The sequence below is a fragment of the Cinclus cinclus genome, chromosome 6 (assembly GCF_963662255.1).
Source record: "Cinclus cinclus chromosome 6, bCinCin1.1, whole genome shotgun sequence".
Lineage (NCBI taxonomy): Eukaryota > Metazoa > Chordata > Aves > Passeriformes > Cinclidae > Cinclus > Cinclus cinclus.
Window position 1 is genome coordinate 56,964,821 of NC_085051.1, and position 22,080 is coordinate 56,986,900.

Below are 22,080 nucleotides of genomic sequence, written 5' to 3' on the forward strand. Positions count from 1 at the left end.
CCCAGCACACCTTGGCACTCTCCCTGACCTCTGGTTACAAATATAAAGTTTTCCTGGGTTGCTGCAGCACAGCTCACATCCACGCTCAAAACTGGTATCACAATAAACAACAGGGACATCAAAACCATCACACTATAAAATATAGTTACCAAAAAAAGGCTGCCTGGATGCTTTTTTGGGGCAGCTGTCACACTAAAATCTTGCAAGCTTCCCGTGAGTAGTGAGGCTGGGAAACAGAAATGCTCGTGAAGTAGATGTGAAACATTGCAGAATAAAAATCATCCAGATGTTTTAAACATGCTCTGCTTTCTCCTCAGCTTGCCTTTCAAGAGGCAGCCAGGTGAAAAGCACGAGTGACACCAACAATCTGTGTGAAGGACAACTTCAGGAAAATAAACCAAGAGCATGCACAACCTGGCTCCCTAGGTCTGAGATCAGAGCAGAGGGCACACGCAGCTCCAGCTGCCACCCACAGCCCCTTCCAGACTTCCCTTCACTCCAGAAACCTCAGGCACACCACAGCACGTGGCCCCTGAAGAATCCAAACATCTGCACTGCTCTGGAACTGATGGCAGGGACACACACCAGAGTCCAGCTCTGAATGGAAACAAGCCAGAGTAACTCCCTTACCTTCTGTGAAGTTTCCTGTAAGAGTTATGACAACAAACACTTTGCCTTCTGGCTCCAAATCCACCTAAAAAAAGGGAAAGGAAATGTTAGAACATTGTTTTTTTGGTTTGTTTTGAGGCAGAAATTCTTGTTGGGATTTTGCCTGACTAATCCTGCTAGCATTTGATAATATTTCAGATATTCTCATGCACACTGTAATTGATAAATAAACAAATAAATAAATAACAAAAATAAAATTAAATCATGCATCTGGTGCCCAAATTGTTCAGCATTCAGGGCTTCATAAAAAATAAGGAACTCAAATCCTCCTTTTCCCTGGAAGTGCTGAACAATCTCAACCTTGCTAGAGGAAACAGAAGTTTAAAAAAAAAAAATAAAATACAGTTAATAGTGTTCCAATCTGTGAGATAGATGAAGCAGGACTAACTAAATTCTCAGATCAATGTGCATCTGTTTTGAGAATTATATGGATATTTCCTCTCTATTATATTTTATCTCAGTGAAATTGCTTCAGTCTCCCAAAATACCATCATCTCTGAGGCAAATGCTGATTTCTTACATAAATCACCTTTTGGCCTTAAACCATAGGAAATAGAAAACTGTTAGTGCTGTTACCTAAGGATTTCTTGTCATTTAATCTAAATTAGATAGAGATACAGAACATAATTTTAGGGATCAGAGATTCAATCCCAGTGTCAGTCAGCCTGTCCTTGAAAGAAAGCATTTATTTTTTGGTGAGTAGAATTTTCATTTTGAGATACATTTTTAATAAAGGTCTCGCTTTTGTTGTTGGGTTTTTTTTATTTTGTTTTTTTTTTATTTACCAGCTAAAATCACAGCTAGGAATTCCTGATGTTTGAGTCAGGCTGTCACACAGAAATCGCAGTTGAAATATAAAAGCAAAGAAAGAAGTAACAAGGCACACCCTGAATTTCCCACAAATCTCAAGGTTAAAATTAGCAAAGAGGAGCTTCACACCTTGTGGCTATCGATCACCTGTGCAGAAGAGGAATTCTGAAAATGGAGCTGTCTGGGAGAATGAATAAAGATTGCTCATCCAAACCCTCCCTGCTCCTCCTGTAAAAGCACAGGATGATGAGTTCAGGCTGCCTCCTTTTCCAGGGGTAGCACACTGTGTACCCTGCAAGCCCTCTCCAGTGCAAACACACAGCCCATCACTGAAATAAACCCACACCAACCTGAGCTCCCCAAGCAAGGGCTAGGGACCACCCTATCCCAGACATTTCCTTGGGTTTTCCAAAAAAGAAAAAACCTCTGCTGTCACGAACCAAACAGGCAATAAATAATATTAAGATACTGGTAAAACAGAAAGGTGACCCCTAAAGAGGAGTCAAACAGCCAAGCTACAAATGGAAAGAAAGCACCTGCACAGCTGTAGGTGGGAGGAGGTGTCTGAGCTGGGCTGACACTGCAGGGTTAAGACACAGAATGCTGACACAGCCCAGAAAAAAAAAAAAACAGCCTTCTGGGCTAAGTGAAGGGGAAGCAGAGCCAGCCATACATTTCTCTAGCTCACAGGTTGTTGCAGAAGTAGAGAAATTGCTATTTAAACTGCTGGGATTTTGTTAGGATGAGCAGAAGAAATATTTTCAGGAAAAAGAATGACCAAACATCTCATTCACGTGATTCCAGTCATGGCCAAGCGCACACTTTTATCAGTGGGACACAAAACAGGGAAGCTACAAGCTTGGGAAAAATCCTACCAAAATGCTGATTTTATCAACACTACATTCTCCACTTAAAAAAAAAAAAAAAAAAGCAAATTAAAATCAGTCTCAGAGAAAATTTAAAGCAAATATTTAGCCTTGACTCAATATTAATTTTTGTGCTTGTTTGCACTGCATATTACACTGGGTTTAAGAAGATGTGTTTGAACAGGCCACTGTCTCCATTAATATTGAAGACATTTCCCAAATAGATTTCAACTCCAGCAATATCATGCATTATTTTTGCCTAAATTTCAGTTCCCTGAAGTGCAGCTTTGTAAAGAAACTGTTCTTTCCAAAATATATACTAATAATACATAATCATGCAAATTGATTTATGGGATACCAAGAACACAGGTTTTATGGAAAAATCCTTACTTACTTAGGTTTCCAAAATCATTCTTCAGTGCTTAGCATTTTCCTGTGAGTCTCCATACAGGACATGTCAAACTCCTGCTTCCACACTGACAAAGAGGATCCTTCCTTCCTCCCTTCTTCTGACACACAATATCTCTGGTGGGATATGGAATAAATTCTGAACTCCTTGTTCAGCCTTAAAAGCAAAGGATTGTCAGGACTCAAGCAGCTGGGCTGAGGCCAGGGAATCCAACAAAAGCATCACCCACCTTGGACACAGGGCACAGACAAAACCTGTCCCAAAATCCTGACACACCTTGCTCTCCATCTCTGCAAAGAGAATTCCTCTGCCCCTAGCACAGCACAGTCCTCTGCCTATAGCAGTCTTACAGAACAGAAACAAACTAATTCAGAAAGCAATAGCAGGAGATTTATGAGGGTTATATAAAACAACCTCTCCCCTCCAGCCTCCCAAGATTAAAGACCAGTCAAATCCCCTACACTCACTGAGCAGCTGTGCTCATGCTGTACCACAGTCCAAGAGCACTCAGCCAAGAGGACTTGAGCTACACTCAGTGTCTTCTTACAGGACATCTAAGGGGCATGCAATTAAAAATTACAGCTGAAAGTCTCCAAAATGAGGCTGAAGCTCCAGCATGCCAGGAGCTGCTGAAACTTTGGCACACCAATGATGATGAATGCAGGACCAACAGGGAATTCTTGTCCTAGACAAGAGTTTAAACCAGACAGTCTTAAGGGTTTCTCTAGTCTTAAATTGATAGCAACAGAACAACAAAAGATAACATACAATGAAATTAAATTAAATAATAACAGACCACAGGGAAAACTCTGGCTTTTGGACTTGCTGTGATCTCCTTTAAGGATGAATTTCTCCAGCTCAGTAGCAGCCAACTCGGTACCTGAGGTAACTCTCAGACATGTGAAACGTGCCCGAAACAGAAAATAACACCTGACCTAAAAAACTGAAAGGAAAATGTCTGACCACAGACCTGAGCCAGCCTGAGAAACATCAGCAGCTCCCCAAGAGCAGCACCTGCCCGACAGGACATGCTTCCCTACCCACCATCACCCATCATGGGGACACTCTGAGCCATGGCCACACCACCAGAGCGGTCTCGTGCTGGCAGCAGCTGATGCCTGTGAGCTGCTCACACGTGCTGGACCCGCAGTGCTGAGCTAGGTGTGAACAGCAAGCACCTCTCTTGGGCCCTGGGGGTGACCTCAGGCAGCCCTGCAAGCACAGCCCCCCGTGTTCCTGCCCTGCTTCTCACCCTCAGCACCACCTTCTCACCCTCAGCACCACCTTCTCACCCTCAGCACCACCTTCTCACCCTCAGCACCACCTTCTCACCCTTGCAGTGCAGCCACAGCTGGAGCACATGCTTGGGAAACTCTCCCGACCCAGCAACTGCAGCCAGAGCTGGGCACGCAGAAATTGCCCAGAACCATCTGAAAACAGAGATCCATGGATCAGGAGTTTGGTACCCCACTCTGTCCCCAAAAGGAGGAACTCCTGATACAAGCCCTCCTTCACTATTTCCAGTCACCAAAGCACTTCCACCGTCAGCACCTACTTTCACAGAGAGGACTTCTCACCGTGTTCTGTTACTTAGTAAAACCTGAGCACTTCAAAAGGAAGCAGCTGCCAAAGGACTGGCCCTCCAGCCATGGAAGGGATAACCCTTCCTGGGCTGGCAGCCCAAGCCCTGACACCACGCTGGCACAGCTCCAGTGATGCCAGTACCTCCCAGCACCAGCAAACACCCTTGGGATCCAGCCTCCCAACAGCAGCGTGGGTACAACACAAGCACCACACAGACGCCGAGTTTTGCTCCTCACTTCTTTTCTCTTTTTCATTTCCCTTCATTGACATCAAAGGCAAAACCCCTACATTTTTACAGAGAAACGGGGTGTCACAGTATTAATCTTGACAGAGTTATTAAAGCCCAAAGTAGACCATGAAATCAGCTGGGGTCAACAATGCGGATGATATTCTTTCTTAAAGAAAGCAGAAGAGGCTCAGAGAAACTCAACAGCCTGAAGGCAGCACAGATGATGCTCAGGGGGAACTCCTACACCACAATATTAAGAGATAAGTGATACAAGAATGTAACCATCCATATGTATTTGACACAATCATCAAAGAGTTTTCTAATGCCAAGATCTATCTGGCATGGGATAACTATTTTGGGGAATCACAGGCTTATGCCTGGAAGGTTTGGTATTAAAGCCAAAGGAAAGTCCTGCTGTACTGGAAGCAAAGGAGAAGTATGAAATTCTATGTATGCTGTGAGGTGCAGTGATCTCAGAATAAATCAAATTAAACTGGTGGCATGCAGCATCATACCACCAGCAGGTAGACATGTAAACAATCATCACCCTCCCCTCTCTCCAGCACTTTCATCCTCAGCCTGGTCCCCCAGGGAAGAACCAGGAAGAAAAACATAGACTTTCTGGCTGGTTTAGAGGTAACTCGGCCAAGTTTTAGCTCACTGGGAGAGGAAAGTATGCTTATCAGTGCAGTAAATCCTTTAGTCACCCTCAAGGAAATGAAGGCAGCACGTTTGTCCGCACCACAAGGGTGGAAAAGATAACTGCTGGAGCTCAGCTGCATCTGTGAGAACAGCACGGGATTTTGGCCCAGAGCTAAACACACGCTTTGACTTCTGTTGAACTTCACAGCCATACCAGGGAAAAGCAGCGCTGGAGGATTTTGGCGGGATTTTGGTAAGGATGATGAGTTCACCCACGGCTTCATTCCACTTCCACTGCAAGGCACAAGCCTTTGCCAGGACAGCGTGCTGGGAGTTCCACTCCTAACCCAAACCACTCACATGGTGCCCCATGCCTGAACTTGCTGGGATCGTGCTGTTCCATGTGGCTTCAAAGGGAGCTGCCAGGGACTGGCTTCCCACAAGAAGGGGCCCCAGTCAACCACCTCGCACACTTCCCCCAGAAAAACTCTGTGCTGACATTGTTCCCAACAACAGGGCAGGTGTTCTTTACTCCCCTTCTCTGCATTACAAAAAACAAGCCAGTTCAGGAGCTGAGCAGATGCTGGGAGACCAAAACAGGGCTCCTTTAATCACATGCCTTCACACATATAATAAAAACTGGCTGTGCGTGATTCATCGATGGAAGAGGTTTGGAAAACAAATTCAGAAGGAGGGCAATCTCTCAGGCAACATATCAACACCCAGCTGAAGCATCCACTGAACCTGAAGAGCAGGTATAGTGAGTTGGCCTCTGAGAGAGCCCAGCCTGCCCCTGGGAAAGGATGGGAAGAGGCAGATTCAAAGGGAGCCTGCCTGCAAGTTGTTCACCCTCCAAAATCAAGATGAGGTAGATAAGGTGGGCCTCCAGGATGAAAAGACATCTTCAACATTGCATCTGGCAAGAGCATTAAATCTCACAAGCACAAGTTTACAAGACTTTTTTTTTTTCCCTCCCTCCCATCCCCACAACAGATAATCCAATTTGGGAAGTCTGATACGAGGCACATCAGAATCAGTGGGAATCTTATTATTGTGTTTGGAACAGACACAAAAGATGACTGTGTTTACCCTGGAGCCTAGAACATCCTTTCTCCCACTGCTGCCCCGTCCTTCCTTCCCCACAGGCACAATCCATGAGCATCCTAGAAGTTACAGCCTTTTTCTAAGGCATGTCAATGCTGACAGGGCTTCAAAAACAGAACAGGCCAGACACTTGCAGTGACTAAAGCAAATATAAAAGCTACCTAGGGATTTCATTAGCTTAATTAAACAAGTAGCTGTATCTTTTGACTTCCTACATAATTTTTAATTTTAATTAACAGAACTGCATATGTAATCAGTCATTTGTAGAGGCAATTCCCAAGGCTCTGTTCAGCAGAAAGAGCTGAAAGTCTGGGTTAGTCTAAAGCTGGTTTTTCACATGCCTCTAGTTATTTCTTGTCATCTTTCTTGTTAAAGCTGTTACCATATCATGCTTGTGGAATGTCAGATCTTTCTGTATTTTAATAAGGTAGCACCTCCTTGGACAGGTCAAATGGCAATTTTCTCAGCCAAATTCACAGTCTCTGGATTAATCAGTCCCTGTTACACTTTTTGAGGCTGACAGACACCTGCCTATCAAGTCAGACACCTTTGAAAATCCTCAGGGCTGTCGAATACAAAGGGGATTTTGCATTTCCAGACCAACACTCTAAAGTGTTTTTCCTACAAATACACAGTATGCACTTTTTAATATTCAAATTAGGGTGCCAAAAAAAAAAATTGCAAACACGCACACAACAGGGCACCAAGTATCCTTTTATTCCTGCAAAGGGCAAACATGGACAGCCCTGGGAAAAGGCTGCCAATCCCACCTGCAGTCAGCAGCTCCATGTACCCTGAATGTTGAAGCCCTCACAGCTCACCTGAACAAGTTTAAATTGAAAGTTTAATACTCTGCAGCTAAACTCACACATGGGTAGAAAGTCAGTCTCTCTCAAAACTCCTATAACCAGTTATTCCAGGTATTACTGTAATATAGTCATTCTAATTTTTTGTTTCAGGACAGCTGCTTAAAATATTACTTTTGTTTTTGTTCAAGCTGCCTAATTATAAGCTGTACACCAGCCATGAACAAGCATGCATAACTAATGACTCTTAGCCCATCCTGAACTCTTTAATCAATTTTAGTCTGGTTTCATCCAAGGGATTACCCACCTCTACAGGAGATTTGTTAAGGTAGGAATAAGATTTATTTATCCTGAGAAAATTCCTGCCAAGAAAACCTGCTTGAAGAGCTACAAATATAATACAGATTTTAAAAAGGAGGTTTCAAATCTTAAAAAGAAAAAAAAAACCCACCCCAAACTTTCAAAAGCAGGAGCTAGAGCCTGCTCCTATAGTGCTACAGCAATTTATATTGCTTTTGAGAAATACCTCTAAAGCAATGAAAGCTTTACAAGTAATAGTTGCAGGAAGATGCTCTTTAGCATATTTGGAAAAAAAAAATAATGCTATAAAGTTAAAAAAAGAGAACCATAGACACAACTGGTTCAGGGACTGTTATGTTTTTGTTCTCTTTATATTTTCAAAGAAACACAACATCTCTCCAGAGGGACTTTTAACCTTTTTTCCCAAGTTATGTGGCAGGGGGAGAGGATTCAACTGCCTGCTTATAAATCCCATGGTACTGAAGTTTCTTAAAGACAAGCCACTGATCCCAACAGTATAATCACAGAGTAAGAACCCACTCCTTCAGAAATATAAGTAAAATTCAAAACAAAATGGGGGGGACCTGGGAGAGTTTAAGGTCATGCACACACTACAGTCTGCAAGAGAAGAGAGCTTTCATGCACAACCTTAGAGTGTGGGGCTAGAAATGGCTAGGCTGATAAACGGGCTGAGAAGAAAATGTGAAGAACGACCAAACCCTACCAGTGAGGGTCCATTTCCTGAGGGCACAGAACATGCCAAGCATGGGATGACTCTGAACTGCCATGAACAGCAAAGCTGCTGGAAGCACCCCAGTGACAGCACACGGTGGCCAGGGGAGATGCCAGGCAGAGAGAAAAGGCTGCTCTGAGCAGCCCTACAGAGAGAAGGGGCAGGAGCCCCCCAGGTCCCTCCCACAGCCTGTGTGAAACCAGAATTGTGTGGGCAGGATGGATGCTGCCTTTCCCTGCCACAAGCACACACAAGCAGAGCTTGAGCTCTGCTGAGCACAATTAAACCTTAATTATTCATCATACATCTCTGTAACACAATGCCCGGTCCATCACTGTATTTTCCTTCCAAATCCTCTTGTCTTCCTCCTACAGCTATTTTTTTTTGTTTGTTTTTTTTTAAGGGATGGGAAGGAAAATCACAGATTACTTTAACTTCCCAAAGGCAAATACTTACATCAACCCAGGACCACTAAATTAAAGGATGGAAAACGCAGGGCTTCATTTTCAGCAGTCTGAACACTTGATTACAGCAAATACACCCATGCTCACCTTCAGTAGCTGCTATCAGGCTATCAGCTTTGCATATGCAAGGCATGGAAATCTGCCTGCAGACATCTGTGTGTACAACTGCAGGTAAAAGAAACTGGAAGTGGGACAGGGTCTCTGTTCTTGAGGGGACTTCAAAGCATCGACCAATAATCAAACAACAAAAATCTTCTATTTCCATGCAGTTAACAGAGACAGCGTATTAATAAACCTCAACAACCAGTTATCACCAGCAAAACAAAAAATCTTCCAATAGCTGTAGAGCTGGAGTTGCAAAGGGATGATCCTCACAGCTCACATTTTAGGTCCATCACTGAGCACACAATACAGGAATCGTCCTTCTCTATCACCAAGATCTGGAGATTATCAACAAGCATATCTTCTGTCTCCTACATGAACCCAATATAACTTGGCAGTAAAACCCAGGAAATTGTGCCACATTTTCTGTTTAAAGAAATAAATTCACTGACTGGTGCCAAGTAGGCAAGCTGGTGGCACTTCCCACATGGAAACATTCCAAGGGCCACTGCAATGAGGTGCTGAGCAGAGCTTCCTCAAAGTAAAGCAAGGACACAGCTGAGCTTAGAACTGAAGCTATGTCCCCCAGGAAGGAAAGGGCAGTGATAAAGCAAGCCTAGGTAGCCCAGTGCACACCACAGACCTGGGTTTGGCCCCGAGAGGAACAGAACAGGCACCAGGCAGAAATACAGAAGGAGAAACAAAAAGACTGGGCAGAGAAGCAACAACAATTCTCTCAGTCTTAAGAAGTCTTCTAAGGCACAGCATTCACCTTCAGCTTTAATTAACCTCCCTAACAAATCTAGGCAGACCTTATGAATCATTTATGACTTTACATTAAGCAGCACAGTCTGCACATGGTCTGAGGTTCTGTGTCCAGGGCACTCTTGTTGGTTGCCCAGGCACCATCATTGCACAGCTACGGCAGGACAGCACTTAGGGGTAACTTAGGGGTAATCCACTGGGTTGTACAGCATCAGGCAGAGTCCCCAATGCCCTGTTCATGGATCCAACCCAAGGAGCAGGGACCCCATAACCAGCTGCATCACTATGCAAAGACCCCCTTTGCAGCTGTCTCCCCAGAACTTTGCTCACTCGCCTACTTGTGCTGTTCTCCACTGTTCAGTGCTGGGAAATATTTTCTTGTTATTCATAGGCTTTATTGCATAATATTAAACTTCTGAGAAATTATTCTCATTTGAGTCTCCATTAGGTGTGTCACTATTTTTAAAATATGTACCTACTACATGTAATTCATTTGGTGTACTGCTGCTTTTCCATTTTTGTCCAATAGTTCTTTTTTCTTTCTAAAACCAGGCCACAGCAGATGAGATCATGAACCATTAAAATCCATTAGTCCTCAAGATAAAATCCATCAAATTTCTCAACACCTGAGGTAGAAAGGGGAAAGGTCACAACTTTCTCCTACTCCAACCATTTCTGTCAGATACTGAAGAGCCAAATACCATCCTTTTAACAACAGTTTAAGTCCTGGTGGTGCGGCAAAAGGCAATCTGATGGACAATTTCAGTTATTTATGATGCTTGATCATAAATAATGAGCACTGTAAAACTAAAAAAAGAAGGATGCTGGAGTGAGATGTGATCAGCATCTCGATGCCAGGAAGATGGGGTTCCACAACACAGTGGCAGAGACACAAACCAACAACCAGCTCTGCAAAGGGCTCAATTTACAGGCACCTTCCTTCCCTTCGACACCAGGCATTGAAAAGACCTTTACTGGTCTTTACTGCACTGGGGACAGCTGGAACCCTAAAAAGTGGACGGTGGAAGTTTCAGGAAGGCCCGGAGTGCTGGCTGTCACCCAGGCTGCCATTCTGGCGTCACGTTTCTGCAGCGCTGCTGCCGCATCTCTCCTGAAGTGACAGAGGGAAGGAGTTGCACACGAGATCCTGCACTCCAAACACATCCCACACATCTCCACCTTTCCAACCAAACACAGCAAAGCCCCCCTGGGTGCTGAGCACATCCTACACCATTGCTTCTACAGAAAAGGAGAGCAACGTACGGGGACGGCAGGAGCAGGGGCAGAAACAAAAACCAGACTTATCCCACTGCACAGCAGCCACACTGCTTGGGAAAGTGCAAGGGCAACTCTGCAAAACCCACAGAAGTAACGTGTACCTGCACTCCACAGAAGTCCAGACATCAAGAAGAGTAAACTGCTCCAAAGCACCCGAATTCTCAGTCTTTTTAGTGACTTTAAAGCCTTGAGCTAAGTGCATTGCACACAACACAACCCCCATATGCATCACAATGAACTAATTTATGTGCAGGACCAAGTTATCAGCAATATTTCTAGCAAAACCTAAGATTTCAAATGGCATATCTCAGGGGCATGCCAGTATTTAGAAGCGCAGTTCCCAACACAGCTCACATCCCCATTTAAAGTGTTAATCCCATTACTCATCCTTAGTGAGGATACAAAAAGGAGAAATTAAATCCAGCAACTTCCAACCTTGGCATGGGCTGTAACACCACGGGGAAGCCTAAGCACCTCAGCTCTGATAATTCTTCCCTGATGTGGAATTAATCACAGTGACTTCCTTCTTCCTCCCCTCACTTCCTCACCCAGCAGTTTCTTAGCACTGAAATTATTAAGGACAAATGTTTACACCCAACCAGGATTAATCCACCGCATCCCCTCTCCAGTGTGCAAGATGATCTGCCCAATGATTTGAGACAGGAGGATGAAAAGCAAACTATCAAATATATGAGCAGCAGCTCACAGGAGAGAACCTGCCTGGGACACAGGGAAACACGAAAAGAATGGTTTAAAAGTAACTTAGCCAACATACTCCCTTCTCCCATTCCCTGCCAACCACTTATGGGATTGCTCCATATCCCTGGTACACACATCCCAGAACATCACACAAAAGCAGCAGTAGTTTCTGGCTGCATAGTCAATTAGATGTTTCCAAAGGTAAAATAAAAAAAATAAAATAAAAAAAAAAAAAAAAAGGAGTGCCAAGGCATGCACTCCCCCAGCATTCCTGAAGGTATGATGCTTGCTCCTGGTGTCCAGATGTTAATACTCATGTCTCTGCTCCAATCCCACGAGGTCCAGTGCTGGGAGGCACAATCAAGTCTTCAGGCAGCAAAAAGAATGTAGGTTGCAGCTGACAACACCCAGAAAGGACACGCCACTGCCAACATTTGCTTTGCCAAGTTAGATCATATCCTATTTGTAGGGTGGGTTTTGTTTATGGGTTTGGTTTTCTGTTTGAGTTTTTTTTTCTTTTTTGTTTTCTGTTGGGTGTTTTTTTGTGGGGATGATGGAAGAGTACAATAAAATTATTTCTGTGAAACAGCAATTAGATAAAACAGTGCCAAGGTGAAGTTTTTCCATGGGGAAGGACAGTGGGTTGGGTATCAGTACCAAAAACAATAAGGAAAAAAATTGTCCTGAAATCCTGAGGCCAAGCATTACAATAAGAGACAGACTGTCCAAGACCAAGCAATTTTTAGTCCCATCAAGTCTATGATTACAGTTTTCCTCGTCTACCTCATGAGAGAGATGATCTCACTACCCACTTGTGACCATGAAGTCACAGCTGTGACTCCAGCAATTAGGCTGAGCCAGGAAGGAGCTGAACAGCTCCTTGGCCTCCAGCCTTCCCGAGCCACGGGATGCTGACAAGGTGCCATGTCACTGGGATGTGCTGTCCAGCTGACCCAGCCACCTGCGTCCCTCTAAAGGACAGGAGGCTCTCCAGGGTTTTGTGTGCAGCTGTAAGCTGACAGGCAGCTTGCTGGCACCTACCAGCAGCACACTGTCACATATTTCCCCTTTTTAGTATTTCTTTTTCCCTTTCCAAAGTGTGGTTTCAAGATGAGGAACGAACGTGACCAAGATTTACTTTGGATTAAATAAACCAGAGGGTGGGGACACACAGAAAGGGTATGTAGAGGAAAAGGTCAGAACATGGTTGGACTGGTTTTGCTCACAGGTCGATCCAGAGCAGAACTTGGTGCTGACCACATTTCCCACTCAAAACTCAGCATCACCCACAAACCTGCAGATAACCCTTCTGTTCTTCAAACAAAGCTTTTGCTGAGGATTGCCACAAGCCCCAGCACATAGCAATCCTGGGTAAGCCTAAAGCAGGACAGGCTCACTTACAAAGCCAGCCATATTTAGGACAAGTCACGTTCCCTCCTTGACAAATGTTTTGTTTCTTTGTGAATGGAAGGCCTGGCATTTTATCTGTGCCAGAGTGTTGCATGTGTTTTATATACAAACACACGTGCTGTTAACTCCAGCACATTAATGTGTTTAAAGTATAAATTCCCTGCTGGAGAAAAGCACATTCCCCACCTGGGTGGCACTGCTAATGTGGACCTCATGCTCCTCTTCCTGCTGACAAAAATCCCTTGCTGTAGGGGGGACACATTCCCGTAATTCCCAAAGCAAGATTTTATTCGCTCTGGGAAAAGCCACATCAGTTTTAGTCTTCTACCTTAATTCTCACCAGCTAAGGACAGAAATCCCTTGGACAGCATTTATTTCCTCTGAAAATAAAGGCACATCACTTGCCTTCTTTAAGATTTACCAAGCCCTATAATACAATCCAAGAAGCCACTCATTTCCTGTCCTCTCAGCAACCACCTTGGAGGGAAGTAAATTAAGAGATCCAGTTCCTTTTAATGACTGCCCCACATTCAATGAAGAGAAATATTACAAACGCAGTACCCTAGGAAAGATAATAAAACACTGAACACTGTTCAACTCCTAAGGCACATTACATTGAAAGAGCCTGAGACAAGATTACAGTAGCAAGGAGTTTGATGGGACGACAAAATAAATCATAAAATGGTTTTGTTTGGAAGGGACCTTAAAGATCATCCAATTCCAACCCCATGCCATGGGCAGGGACACCTTCCACTAGACCAGGCTGCTCCAAGCCCTGTCAAGCCTGGCCTTGAACAATTGATCCCAAACTGGAGCTGCTGGCTAGGTCATGGCTGCACCACAAACTGCAACTTTTCATGATTCTAAAAAACTCCTCTTGCGGCCCAGCAGAGTTTGAAAGGCTTCTGGGGCATTACCACAGAGAGCAACATGAAACAGGGGGGGTGGTTTCAGATACAGAGACAGAACGGGGGTGGTTTCAGATACAGAGACAGAACAAGTACTGACCCACTGGAAAATTCACAGCGAGAGATGGAAAGATCTGGTGCTCTTCAAACACCTACATGTTCTGGCTGTGGCTTTGATGCAAGCCACAACACTGTCTATTGTAAAGAGCACTGTTCCTGTGGAAACACTTGCTTAATATTGTCAGAGATGGAGCAAGAAGAAATGCTATAGGTGTAGAGAATTTTGCAGCTACCCATTAACTGGCTAAAAGATATATAGATATATTTTTTTTAAAAATCCTTCTTTTATTGTTGACAGTGAAAAACATTATTGGGCACTGAAACAGCATATTTTTATGCAGCTGGAATGATTGGGAAAAAGAAAAAAAGAATGAAACAGCAAGCCCAAATTCCACAGAGTCATAGATTGGTTGGGAATGGACCTTAAATATCACCTCATGCCTATCCCGCTGCCACAGACAGGGATACTTTACCTACACCAGGTTGCTCCAAGCCCCATCCAACCTGACCTTGAACACTTCCAGAGATGAGAGATCTGCAAATCAAACTTCTTATGACCAGAACTAGTAACATAAAAAGACAGTTTAGTCAACCTAGAAATGTACCACAAAACTTATACTGAGAAAACACTGATGAGCTTTTTTGAGGTCACAAAGATGTTTTCAGAGCAATCTTTGAGAAGCCAAACACAGGGACACCAAGGGCTGCTTAAAACCTGCAAGCTCAGTTACTGTTTTCTCACCTAATGTTCATGTTCAAAACAGGAACAGGCGCCTCAAAAATGTTACTAAAATAAGAAGTGCATTGCTTAAAAACAATGAGCACTGCATACGCATTGCTGAGGCAAGTCTCTTTGCATTAAGCTTATTAATATATAGCAATAACACCAATGACCTCGTATTAATCACAGACCCAACTTTCTCCATGGCAAAGGGAAATTACAAACTTGCAAGAGCATACCAGAAACCTTATGAGATCACATCCACATAAGCCAAAACATCTGACAACTTGAATGATCTTTGCTTCTCTTTGAAGAAATCCACTCAGATCCAGCAATATTATTCTTGATTAAAATTATAAACATGCAGCTCTAAAATTAATCAAGCGATGATTTTAGATATAGCTTCAATTCTCTGTTCTAAGCTCCTCCTGAAAACTTCTGAAGCTTTTAATTCTAAGAATTTTAACCAAGATAGCACTAACGAGAAAGAACATCATCAGCCAAAAGGGTTTCTCATTGCTAGACACAGCACCAAGCAAGAACCAAAATGAGAGTGTGCCGTGTGCCGTCCGTGCCACGGCACGCAGGCGTTCACAGGCAGCTCCACACCACAGCATGAACACCCTGCTCTCCTGCAGATGTGCAGCCACACACAGCAGCTCTCACCCAGGAGAGGAGAGCAGCCAGCAGCACCCCTACAGCAGAGCACAGGTAACCTCGGAGCAGGGCTTGGTACGTGTCCGACAGGAAACTGCTGGGAAAGCACAGGGTTGATGATGGGAGGGTAAATATTAGAGATTAGGAAGAAAGTCTTCCCTGCGAGGGTGTGAGGCACAGGCATAGGTTACCCAGAGAAGCTGTGGCTGCTCCATCCCTGGAAGCGTTCCAGAGCAGAACACTAGAGCAGCCTGGTCTGGTGGAAGGTGACCCTGCCCATGGCAGGGATTGGAACTTTGATGATATTTAAGGTCCCTTCCAACCCAAACCGCTCTGTGATTCTACAAACTGATAAATCATTAACCGAGTTCTTTGGCAGATACAAAGTACAGGGCAAAGCCATCCTGGCATCAAGCTTTGACCAAAAGTAAATTAAGGGCCCCAGGCTGCCCCAAAACTCCGCTCCCGCCTCTTCTTCCGGCCACCACCACTCTGCAAAGGCAGCACAATGGATGGCTGCTTTCACACGACTCCAAAACCACAGCAAACAGCCCCCCACACTGACTTTGACTGATGGTTTCTTTAGCAAGCTTAGCTGTGAAATCGGGTAGGGAGAAGCAGAGACACAAGCAGGAAGCTCTTTATCTCTCCCGCTGCACAACGACTGCCCATGGGGCAGTGGAGGGCAAAAACCTGCTGGGTGCCCTCCTAGACCTGCCCTGGTCAAACTGCTACAGCACACAGCTCCCAGGCCTGCTGAAAAAGTGCTCCACCACATTCAAACACAAAACTCATTCCTCCACTGGATGACTCCATAAGTATTATATTAGCCCAGATGCAAAGTGTCATACTAGCACATGAACCTGTTTTGTCTACAAGGGGCTGAAAAACACTTTGTGAGGATGTGCAGCATAGCCTGATTTTTGATGCTTTATTCCTGATCCTCTAGAATCCAGGAATCTGCTCTTCATTTCAACACTCACCCCCAGAGGATGACAAGCCCTAAGGATGTGGATACAGTGAGTCTGTAGAGACAGCTCCTTAACAATAAATTGGGGGGGTTCCACTGTCCTTTTAGGTAGAGCTGAAGATCTCAGCCTCAACCTGTGTGGATGCACCAAAGAAACTTTTATCTATTCCTGTACCATTTATTTTGCCTACATCATACCCTTTTTGTGCCTCAAAAGGAAAGAATAAAGCTCTGCTGTCTGGGCTCATTAGAACAGCTCTAGACCTTGCTCATTTCTGGGACATGAGCAAAACAAATTTGAAGATCTAGGTTTTAATAAACCGTTCAGCAAGAGGAAAGCAGAACATGTTCCTTTCCAGAATCAAGGAAACAGGAAAACACCATGTCTATTGGCAAGACAGGCTAGATGTTACTCAAATCAATTATTTCAAAGCGTGGTCAAAATGAGTTACTATCATTAGGTATTGATAGGATTATTTTAACAGGGGTTAATTTTTGAGAGTAAAATGGCTTATCTTTTCCACCCAGCTCTGCTCCATTCTAAGCTGTTCTCAGCTTAGATTAGAGTAGATACTAAATGACCACAGTTACATCCCATTACATTCAAGACTAAATAAACCATCATTTCTTCTTAGCTGGCACATCAGGTGTTCCTTGTAAAAACAAGGGACAAACTTCTATACAAGGAAACTGCTTTAAGGGTCATTTTCAACAATCTCCAATAAATCACCCTCCCTCACAAGCCAGTCTTGTGAGCAGTTCTTGGGAAGTACCCAAAGCTGACTTTTTTTCTGCTACTGAGTAAACAGATAATGAAGTGATAAATGTGGGGCTCAGTGTAGAAAACTGATTATTAGCAGCAATACTCCCACCAAGCCCCATTAGGAGATGGAGGCTCACCCTACACAAAGCTCTGTAGCTTTTGTATTAAGTGTGTTCCAACGAGCAGCTTTGACAAGAAATCCAACCATGGATTTGGACTGCACGGGAACACTTTCCTCACACGGTTATATTTTCTTCCAGGCTCAGGGGCAAACTGCCTTAGAGAATAAATTTTCACTGAATATATTAATGTGAGATGCCTCAGTCTGTGAATGACCTAGATAATAAACTCATTGACAGAAGCCAATTCCTTCCTCTTTCTCAGAGCACCATGGGCACTCGCTGTGCTCAATAAATAATGTACAACCCAGCCATCATTATCAACTCTCGTTGCATGCAAGAAGGGGGAAGGAGATGTGTCCAGTTCTTCTCCCAATTAGCCAGTGCAAAGCTGGCAGCATAATTCCATGGTAGCCATGGGGAATCCACTGACGTAAACCTCACAAAGAAACAGCAGAAGCAAACACCATGCTCCTGTTCTGTTGGAATCTCACAGAAGACTCAAGCAAACATTTTTAAAACAAGTGAGAAAGGAAGAAGGAAACTTTCACATTGGTGTTATTAAAAACTGATGTCAGTAAGAAGTGAGGTATGGAGAGCTTCATGGGTGTGCCAGCTTACATGTGGGGGAACAATAACATTTAGAGCATGAAAAATTTTAAAAGATTTGAAGGATAAGAGATAGAAGAAAACATGCAGTAAATCAATCACAAATTTCACTACTTGGAACTCTATTTTTCCTCTGCTTTTCAGTCCTGGGGAAAAGGCCAACAAGCTGTACATCCCTGTTAACCAAGAAAGCAAATGCAGGAATTCAAACAGGATAAGCTAGTCTTTCATTAGTCATTCCTGATTTAGACAACCTTTGTTATTCTGAAGGAGCAAAGCCCAGATGAATACATTTAGCATGGGATGAGCACACTGACCAGTCTAGGTGGAGAGAACCCCTCTAGGAACTAACTCACACATTGACAAGTCAGCTCCAATGCTATCAGAGACAGCACTGACTTGCAACTGTTTTGTCAGATAAAAGCACTTTTGAAGCATTCCATGTTGACTTTTACTGTCACAGTTAAACTGTCATCCTCTTTCCCATCCTGACTGTGGAGCCAGCCAGCTCCAGAGAGCTCCTACAATCCTAAATAGTCCCCCTGACAGTGCACCTCTGACTCACACCCACAGCACTCAGCACCACTACAACTGGTCCTGCTTGAACCTCCTACAGCATCTATAAAGCTGTGAATGATGGCAGACATTTTTCTATCCAAAAATGACAAACGGATTCCCAAACTAAAACACACTGCTATCATAGGAAGTTCAGGACACTAAATTTAGCAAGTGGAGATGTACAAACATTTCAATTTCCAAGGGATGTCTTGCTTACATGACAGAGTAAAATTAAATGTACTCATGAGAAAAAATGCAAAAGACCATGCTATGCTAAAATGCAGACTAATGACAAGGAATTAAAAAAAAAAAAAGAAACAAGCAAAGGCAAAACAGAAACCACAGAGCGGGCCAGAGAGTGAGAGAGAGCTAGAAACCAGAGGTGCTGTATGTAGAGAGGTATGAGCTGCTTTTTCACACCAAATAAGACCAGCTGGCAAGTCAAAATCCTGTCTCTGAGAATAGCTAATATAGACTACATGAGAGAAAGGCAGGAAAAACACCACAGTGTCAGATATGGAGGTACCACCTCAAACCTCTCCTCAGCCCCTGGATGCACATCATCAGATAATCTGTCACTGTGACTCTTACTATTAGATGTAAAGGTCCTGGGACAGCAGAGACTCATATCCTGCCCCTACTCGCCTCATTCTGAGAGATTACTGGGCTCTACTGATCTGTTAAGTGATTTCACACTGCAAATCATTGTACCAATCTTTTTTAAACATACAGCAGACATGCAACACTCATACAGCAAACCGCATATTTAGAAATGTGTCTTGCATGAATGCATTTTCCTTCTCCCCCCATTTTTGACAGAAATAACTATACTGCAATAAAAAGTAAAAAAAAAAAAAAAAAAAAAAAAAAAAAAAAAAAAAGGGAGAAAATCCACTAAGGCCTAAATAGCATTCTTATGTTGGTTAAAAAAAATAGATTATTTATTCTATCTCCCAATCCACAAACTGAAGTCAGCTACCAAAGCTGCCCAACTTGTGCTTCTGCACCAGTACTTCATCTCCTGCCTATTCCACAGAAAGGAGATCCCTCCTGGAAGGAGTCTGGAGAGCTGCCACCGCATCACTGATACAAATACAACCAACTCACTCATGAAACTCAATACTTACGAAACTGGGCAGGTGAACACCAAGAAAAAGTCCTTATGTAATGTCATCTAACAGTTTCATACCTCCCTCCCTCCATCTCTGCCAACATTTTTTTTGAACTGGCAAAGCTCCTGGGTAAGCATAGTCACAGCAGCTGGGTTTCAGTGCAGTGTGAGCTGTGCTGACCCAACGGGCAGGTCCACACCACATGACAGAGCACAGAAATTCCCATCCAGAACCACGGAGGACCAGTCAACAGGTGAAAATCTTATCCCAGACCTGACATCCCAAACACCCTGTGGCTTTGTAGCCCAGCATTGCATCTTCCCCAGGATGGGCTTAATTGCTTTGCAATGTGGCACTCAGAGGAGACAGCCTGGGGTGTAACATCAATCTGTCTGACAGGACACAGCCATCCCATCTCTCTGCTGAATTTCAGAGCTGCATCTCTCCAACAGGACACAGAGCACCAGCGGGCTGAAGAGCACAAAGCTTTCTGGTGATGCAGGGGGTATCACAAGGAAGACTAGCTAAAAAAAAAAATAAAAGAAAAAGATAAAAAATAAAATAAAAAAAAAAAACCCTGGCAGTTACCAGAACAACTCTTGTGCTGCAACCTGCCCCAGATTGTTGGAGCCCCAGGACAGAGCAGCACAGGGAGCGGGGCCAGCAGCCGGTCAGACTGCTCCAGCAGCCCGCGGGATGGAGCTGGACATCGATCAGATCCCTCTGCTCTAGCACAACAAGGGCACAAAAGGTCTTGCAGGGGCAGTGAAAAAGCAATTTTTTTCCATCACCTTGGGCCCAGGACAGACAGTGAATATCAAGAGCACAGGAGTTGCTGAGGGATGCTTGCTCCCAACACGGCATCGGGCTAACGCGACAAAAGCTGGCTCGCATCTGCTCATGGTGCTGGCTTCTAAATTAAAGCAGGATGGTTTCCTCAGCAATTGACCTCCCTAAGTGATGAGAACATCTCATGATATCAAAGCATACAAAAAATATCATCGGCATTGCAGAAATATAGTTGTTTGTCTGGCTTACCCTAAGTGGCTTAGCAATGTTAATTGGACGCTTCTGGATGCTCTTTATTTCAGATACATGTTTATCTTTGATATCCTTATTTTAAAGCAGGTCTTCCCCTCACAACCAGCCAGCAAAAGGGCATGGCTTGGGAGAGGAGCAGCCACGTGGTGATCTCCACCAGGACAGGGTGCTGGGTTGGTTATCCAGGACTCCAGCCTGGCTCCAGCATGGCCCCACAAATAGCACAGGGGTGGAGCAAGCAATCAGAGCACAGATTGCTCACTGTCTCCAGAAGAAATTAAATTTTCAGCGTGGTCTGATACGTCTTAACTGCATGCCTAAATAGGATGAAATCTGGGAGGCAAGAAGGTGCGATGGCTGATCCAGAATCCTTATAAAAGCTGCCAGTAACTCATTTCATGTGGTAACTCTGCTGTTCATCTTTTTCTCCATGGTTACACAAAAGGTCCCAGTTTCCTGGCTGTATTAGTAAAGCACAATTGCTAAAGCCTAAAACATCAAAGGAGCTTTGATAGTTTGTGAAGAAAGGGTGGGAGTCTTATTCACTTCAGTAAGGGATATGTTTTTCATATTGAATTACCCTGTAAATCAGTAGACTTTCTAATGGCATTTCAATAGCTCAAATGGCCCCCTTGACGATCTGTTCTGCAGAGTTTATTGCCTATAAGCTCAAAATGGCCAGAAACCAAATCATTACTCAGAAAATACTCCAAACAGAAAGCCTCTGACAGCCTGGGTGAAATGTGCTTTACTAAAAGACCTGTGGTAAAAGCTAAATATAAACCACCAAGAGGGTGAGGCAAGGCCTGCAGAGCTGGGGACAGAGCTTCCTGGGGTGCTGGGCTCAGTGTTGCTGCGGTCACCCTGCTACCCCCTCCTCCTCCTCCTCACAGCCTCTCTGCAAAGAGCATCCCCAGGGCTGCGGGTGCAGCTCTGCAAACACCTTCTCCTGAGCTTCTAACGTGACCAACGCTGCCAAAGGCAACGTGGTCATCAGCCCTTGGGTGCCCTCTTCTTCCTCCAACTGGTTCAGCAACAACACCATCAGCAGGAACGTAGAGGTACCCTTGGCATCAAAGTCAGCCAGCCCCCCACTGCAGCCAGCCACATCAACAAGGGCTTGATAGAATCACAGAACAGCTTGGGTTAGAAGGGACCTTAAAAACCACCTCATTCCACACCCTCTGCTATGCACAGGGACACCTTCCACCAGTCCAGGCTGCTCCAAGTCCAGCCTGATCTTGAACATTGCCCAGGATGAGGCATCCAAAGCTCCTGGGCAGCCTGTGCCACCCTCATTGTAAAAAAACTTCCTGACATCCAATCTAAATCTCTCTCCCCTATCAGTTTAAAGCCATTACTCTTTTGCTGTCTCTCCACGCCTTTGTCAAAAATCCTTCTCCAGCTTCATTTTAGCCCCTTTAGGCACTGGAAGGTGCTATAAGGCTTCCCTTTTGTCTTCTCCAAGCTGAAAAACCCCAGCTCTCTCAGCCTGTCCTCACAGCAGAGGTGCTTCAGCCCTTTGAGCCCCTGCCAGTCTCCCTCCAAAAAGTCCATGTTCTTCTTTTACTGGGGGCCCCAGGGACAGATGCAGTACTCCAGAACATCATTCCAGTCACCTCGAGGTGACTGCCACTGCTCTTGCTGCCAGAGTACCCAAAGGGTGCCCATCACCCAGGAGACCATTTCCCT

The 22,080-nt window shown here is 44.3% G+C and overlaps 1 protein-coding gene across 1 annotated transcript in view; it reads right to left on the reverse strand.

Annotated features, from left to right (window-relative positions):
• The window catches only part of PRKCH (protein kinase C eta), a 112,529-nt gene that overhangs the window by 85,029 nt on the left and 5,420 nt on the right, over positions 1 to 22,080 (reverse strand). Inside the window, exon 2 of the mRNA XM_062494861.1 lies at positions 631 to 694. Coding sequence (XP_062350845.1) covers positions 631 to 694 — 64 coding nt within the window. The remainder of the gene's footprint in view (positions 1 to 630; positions 695 to 22,080) is intronic.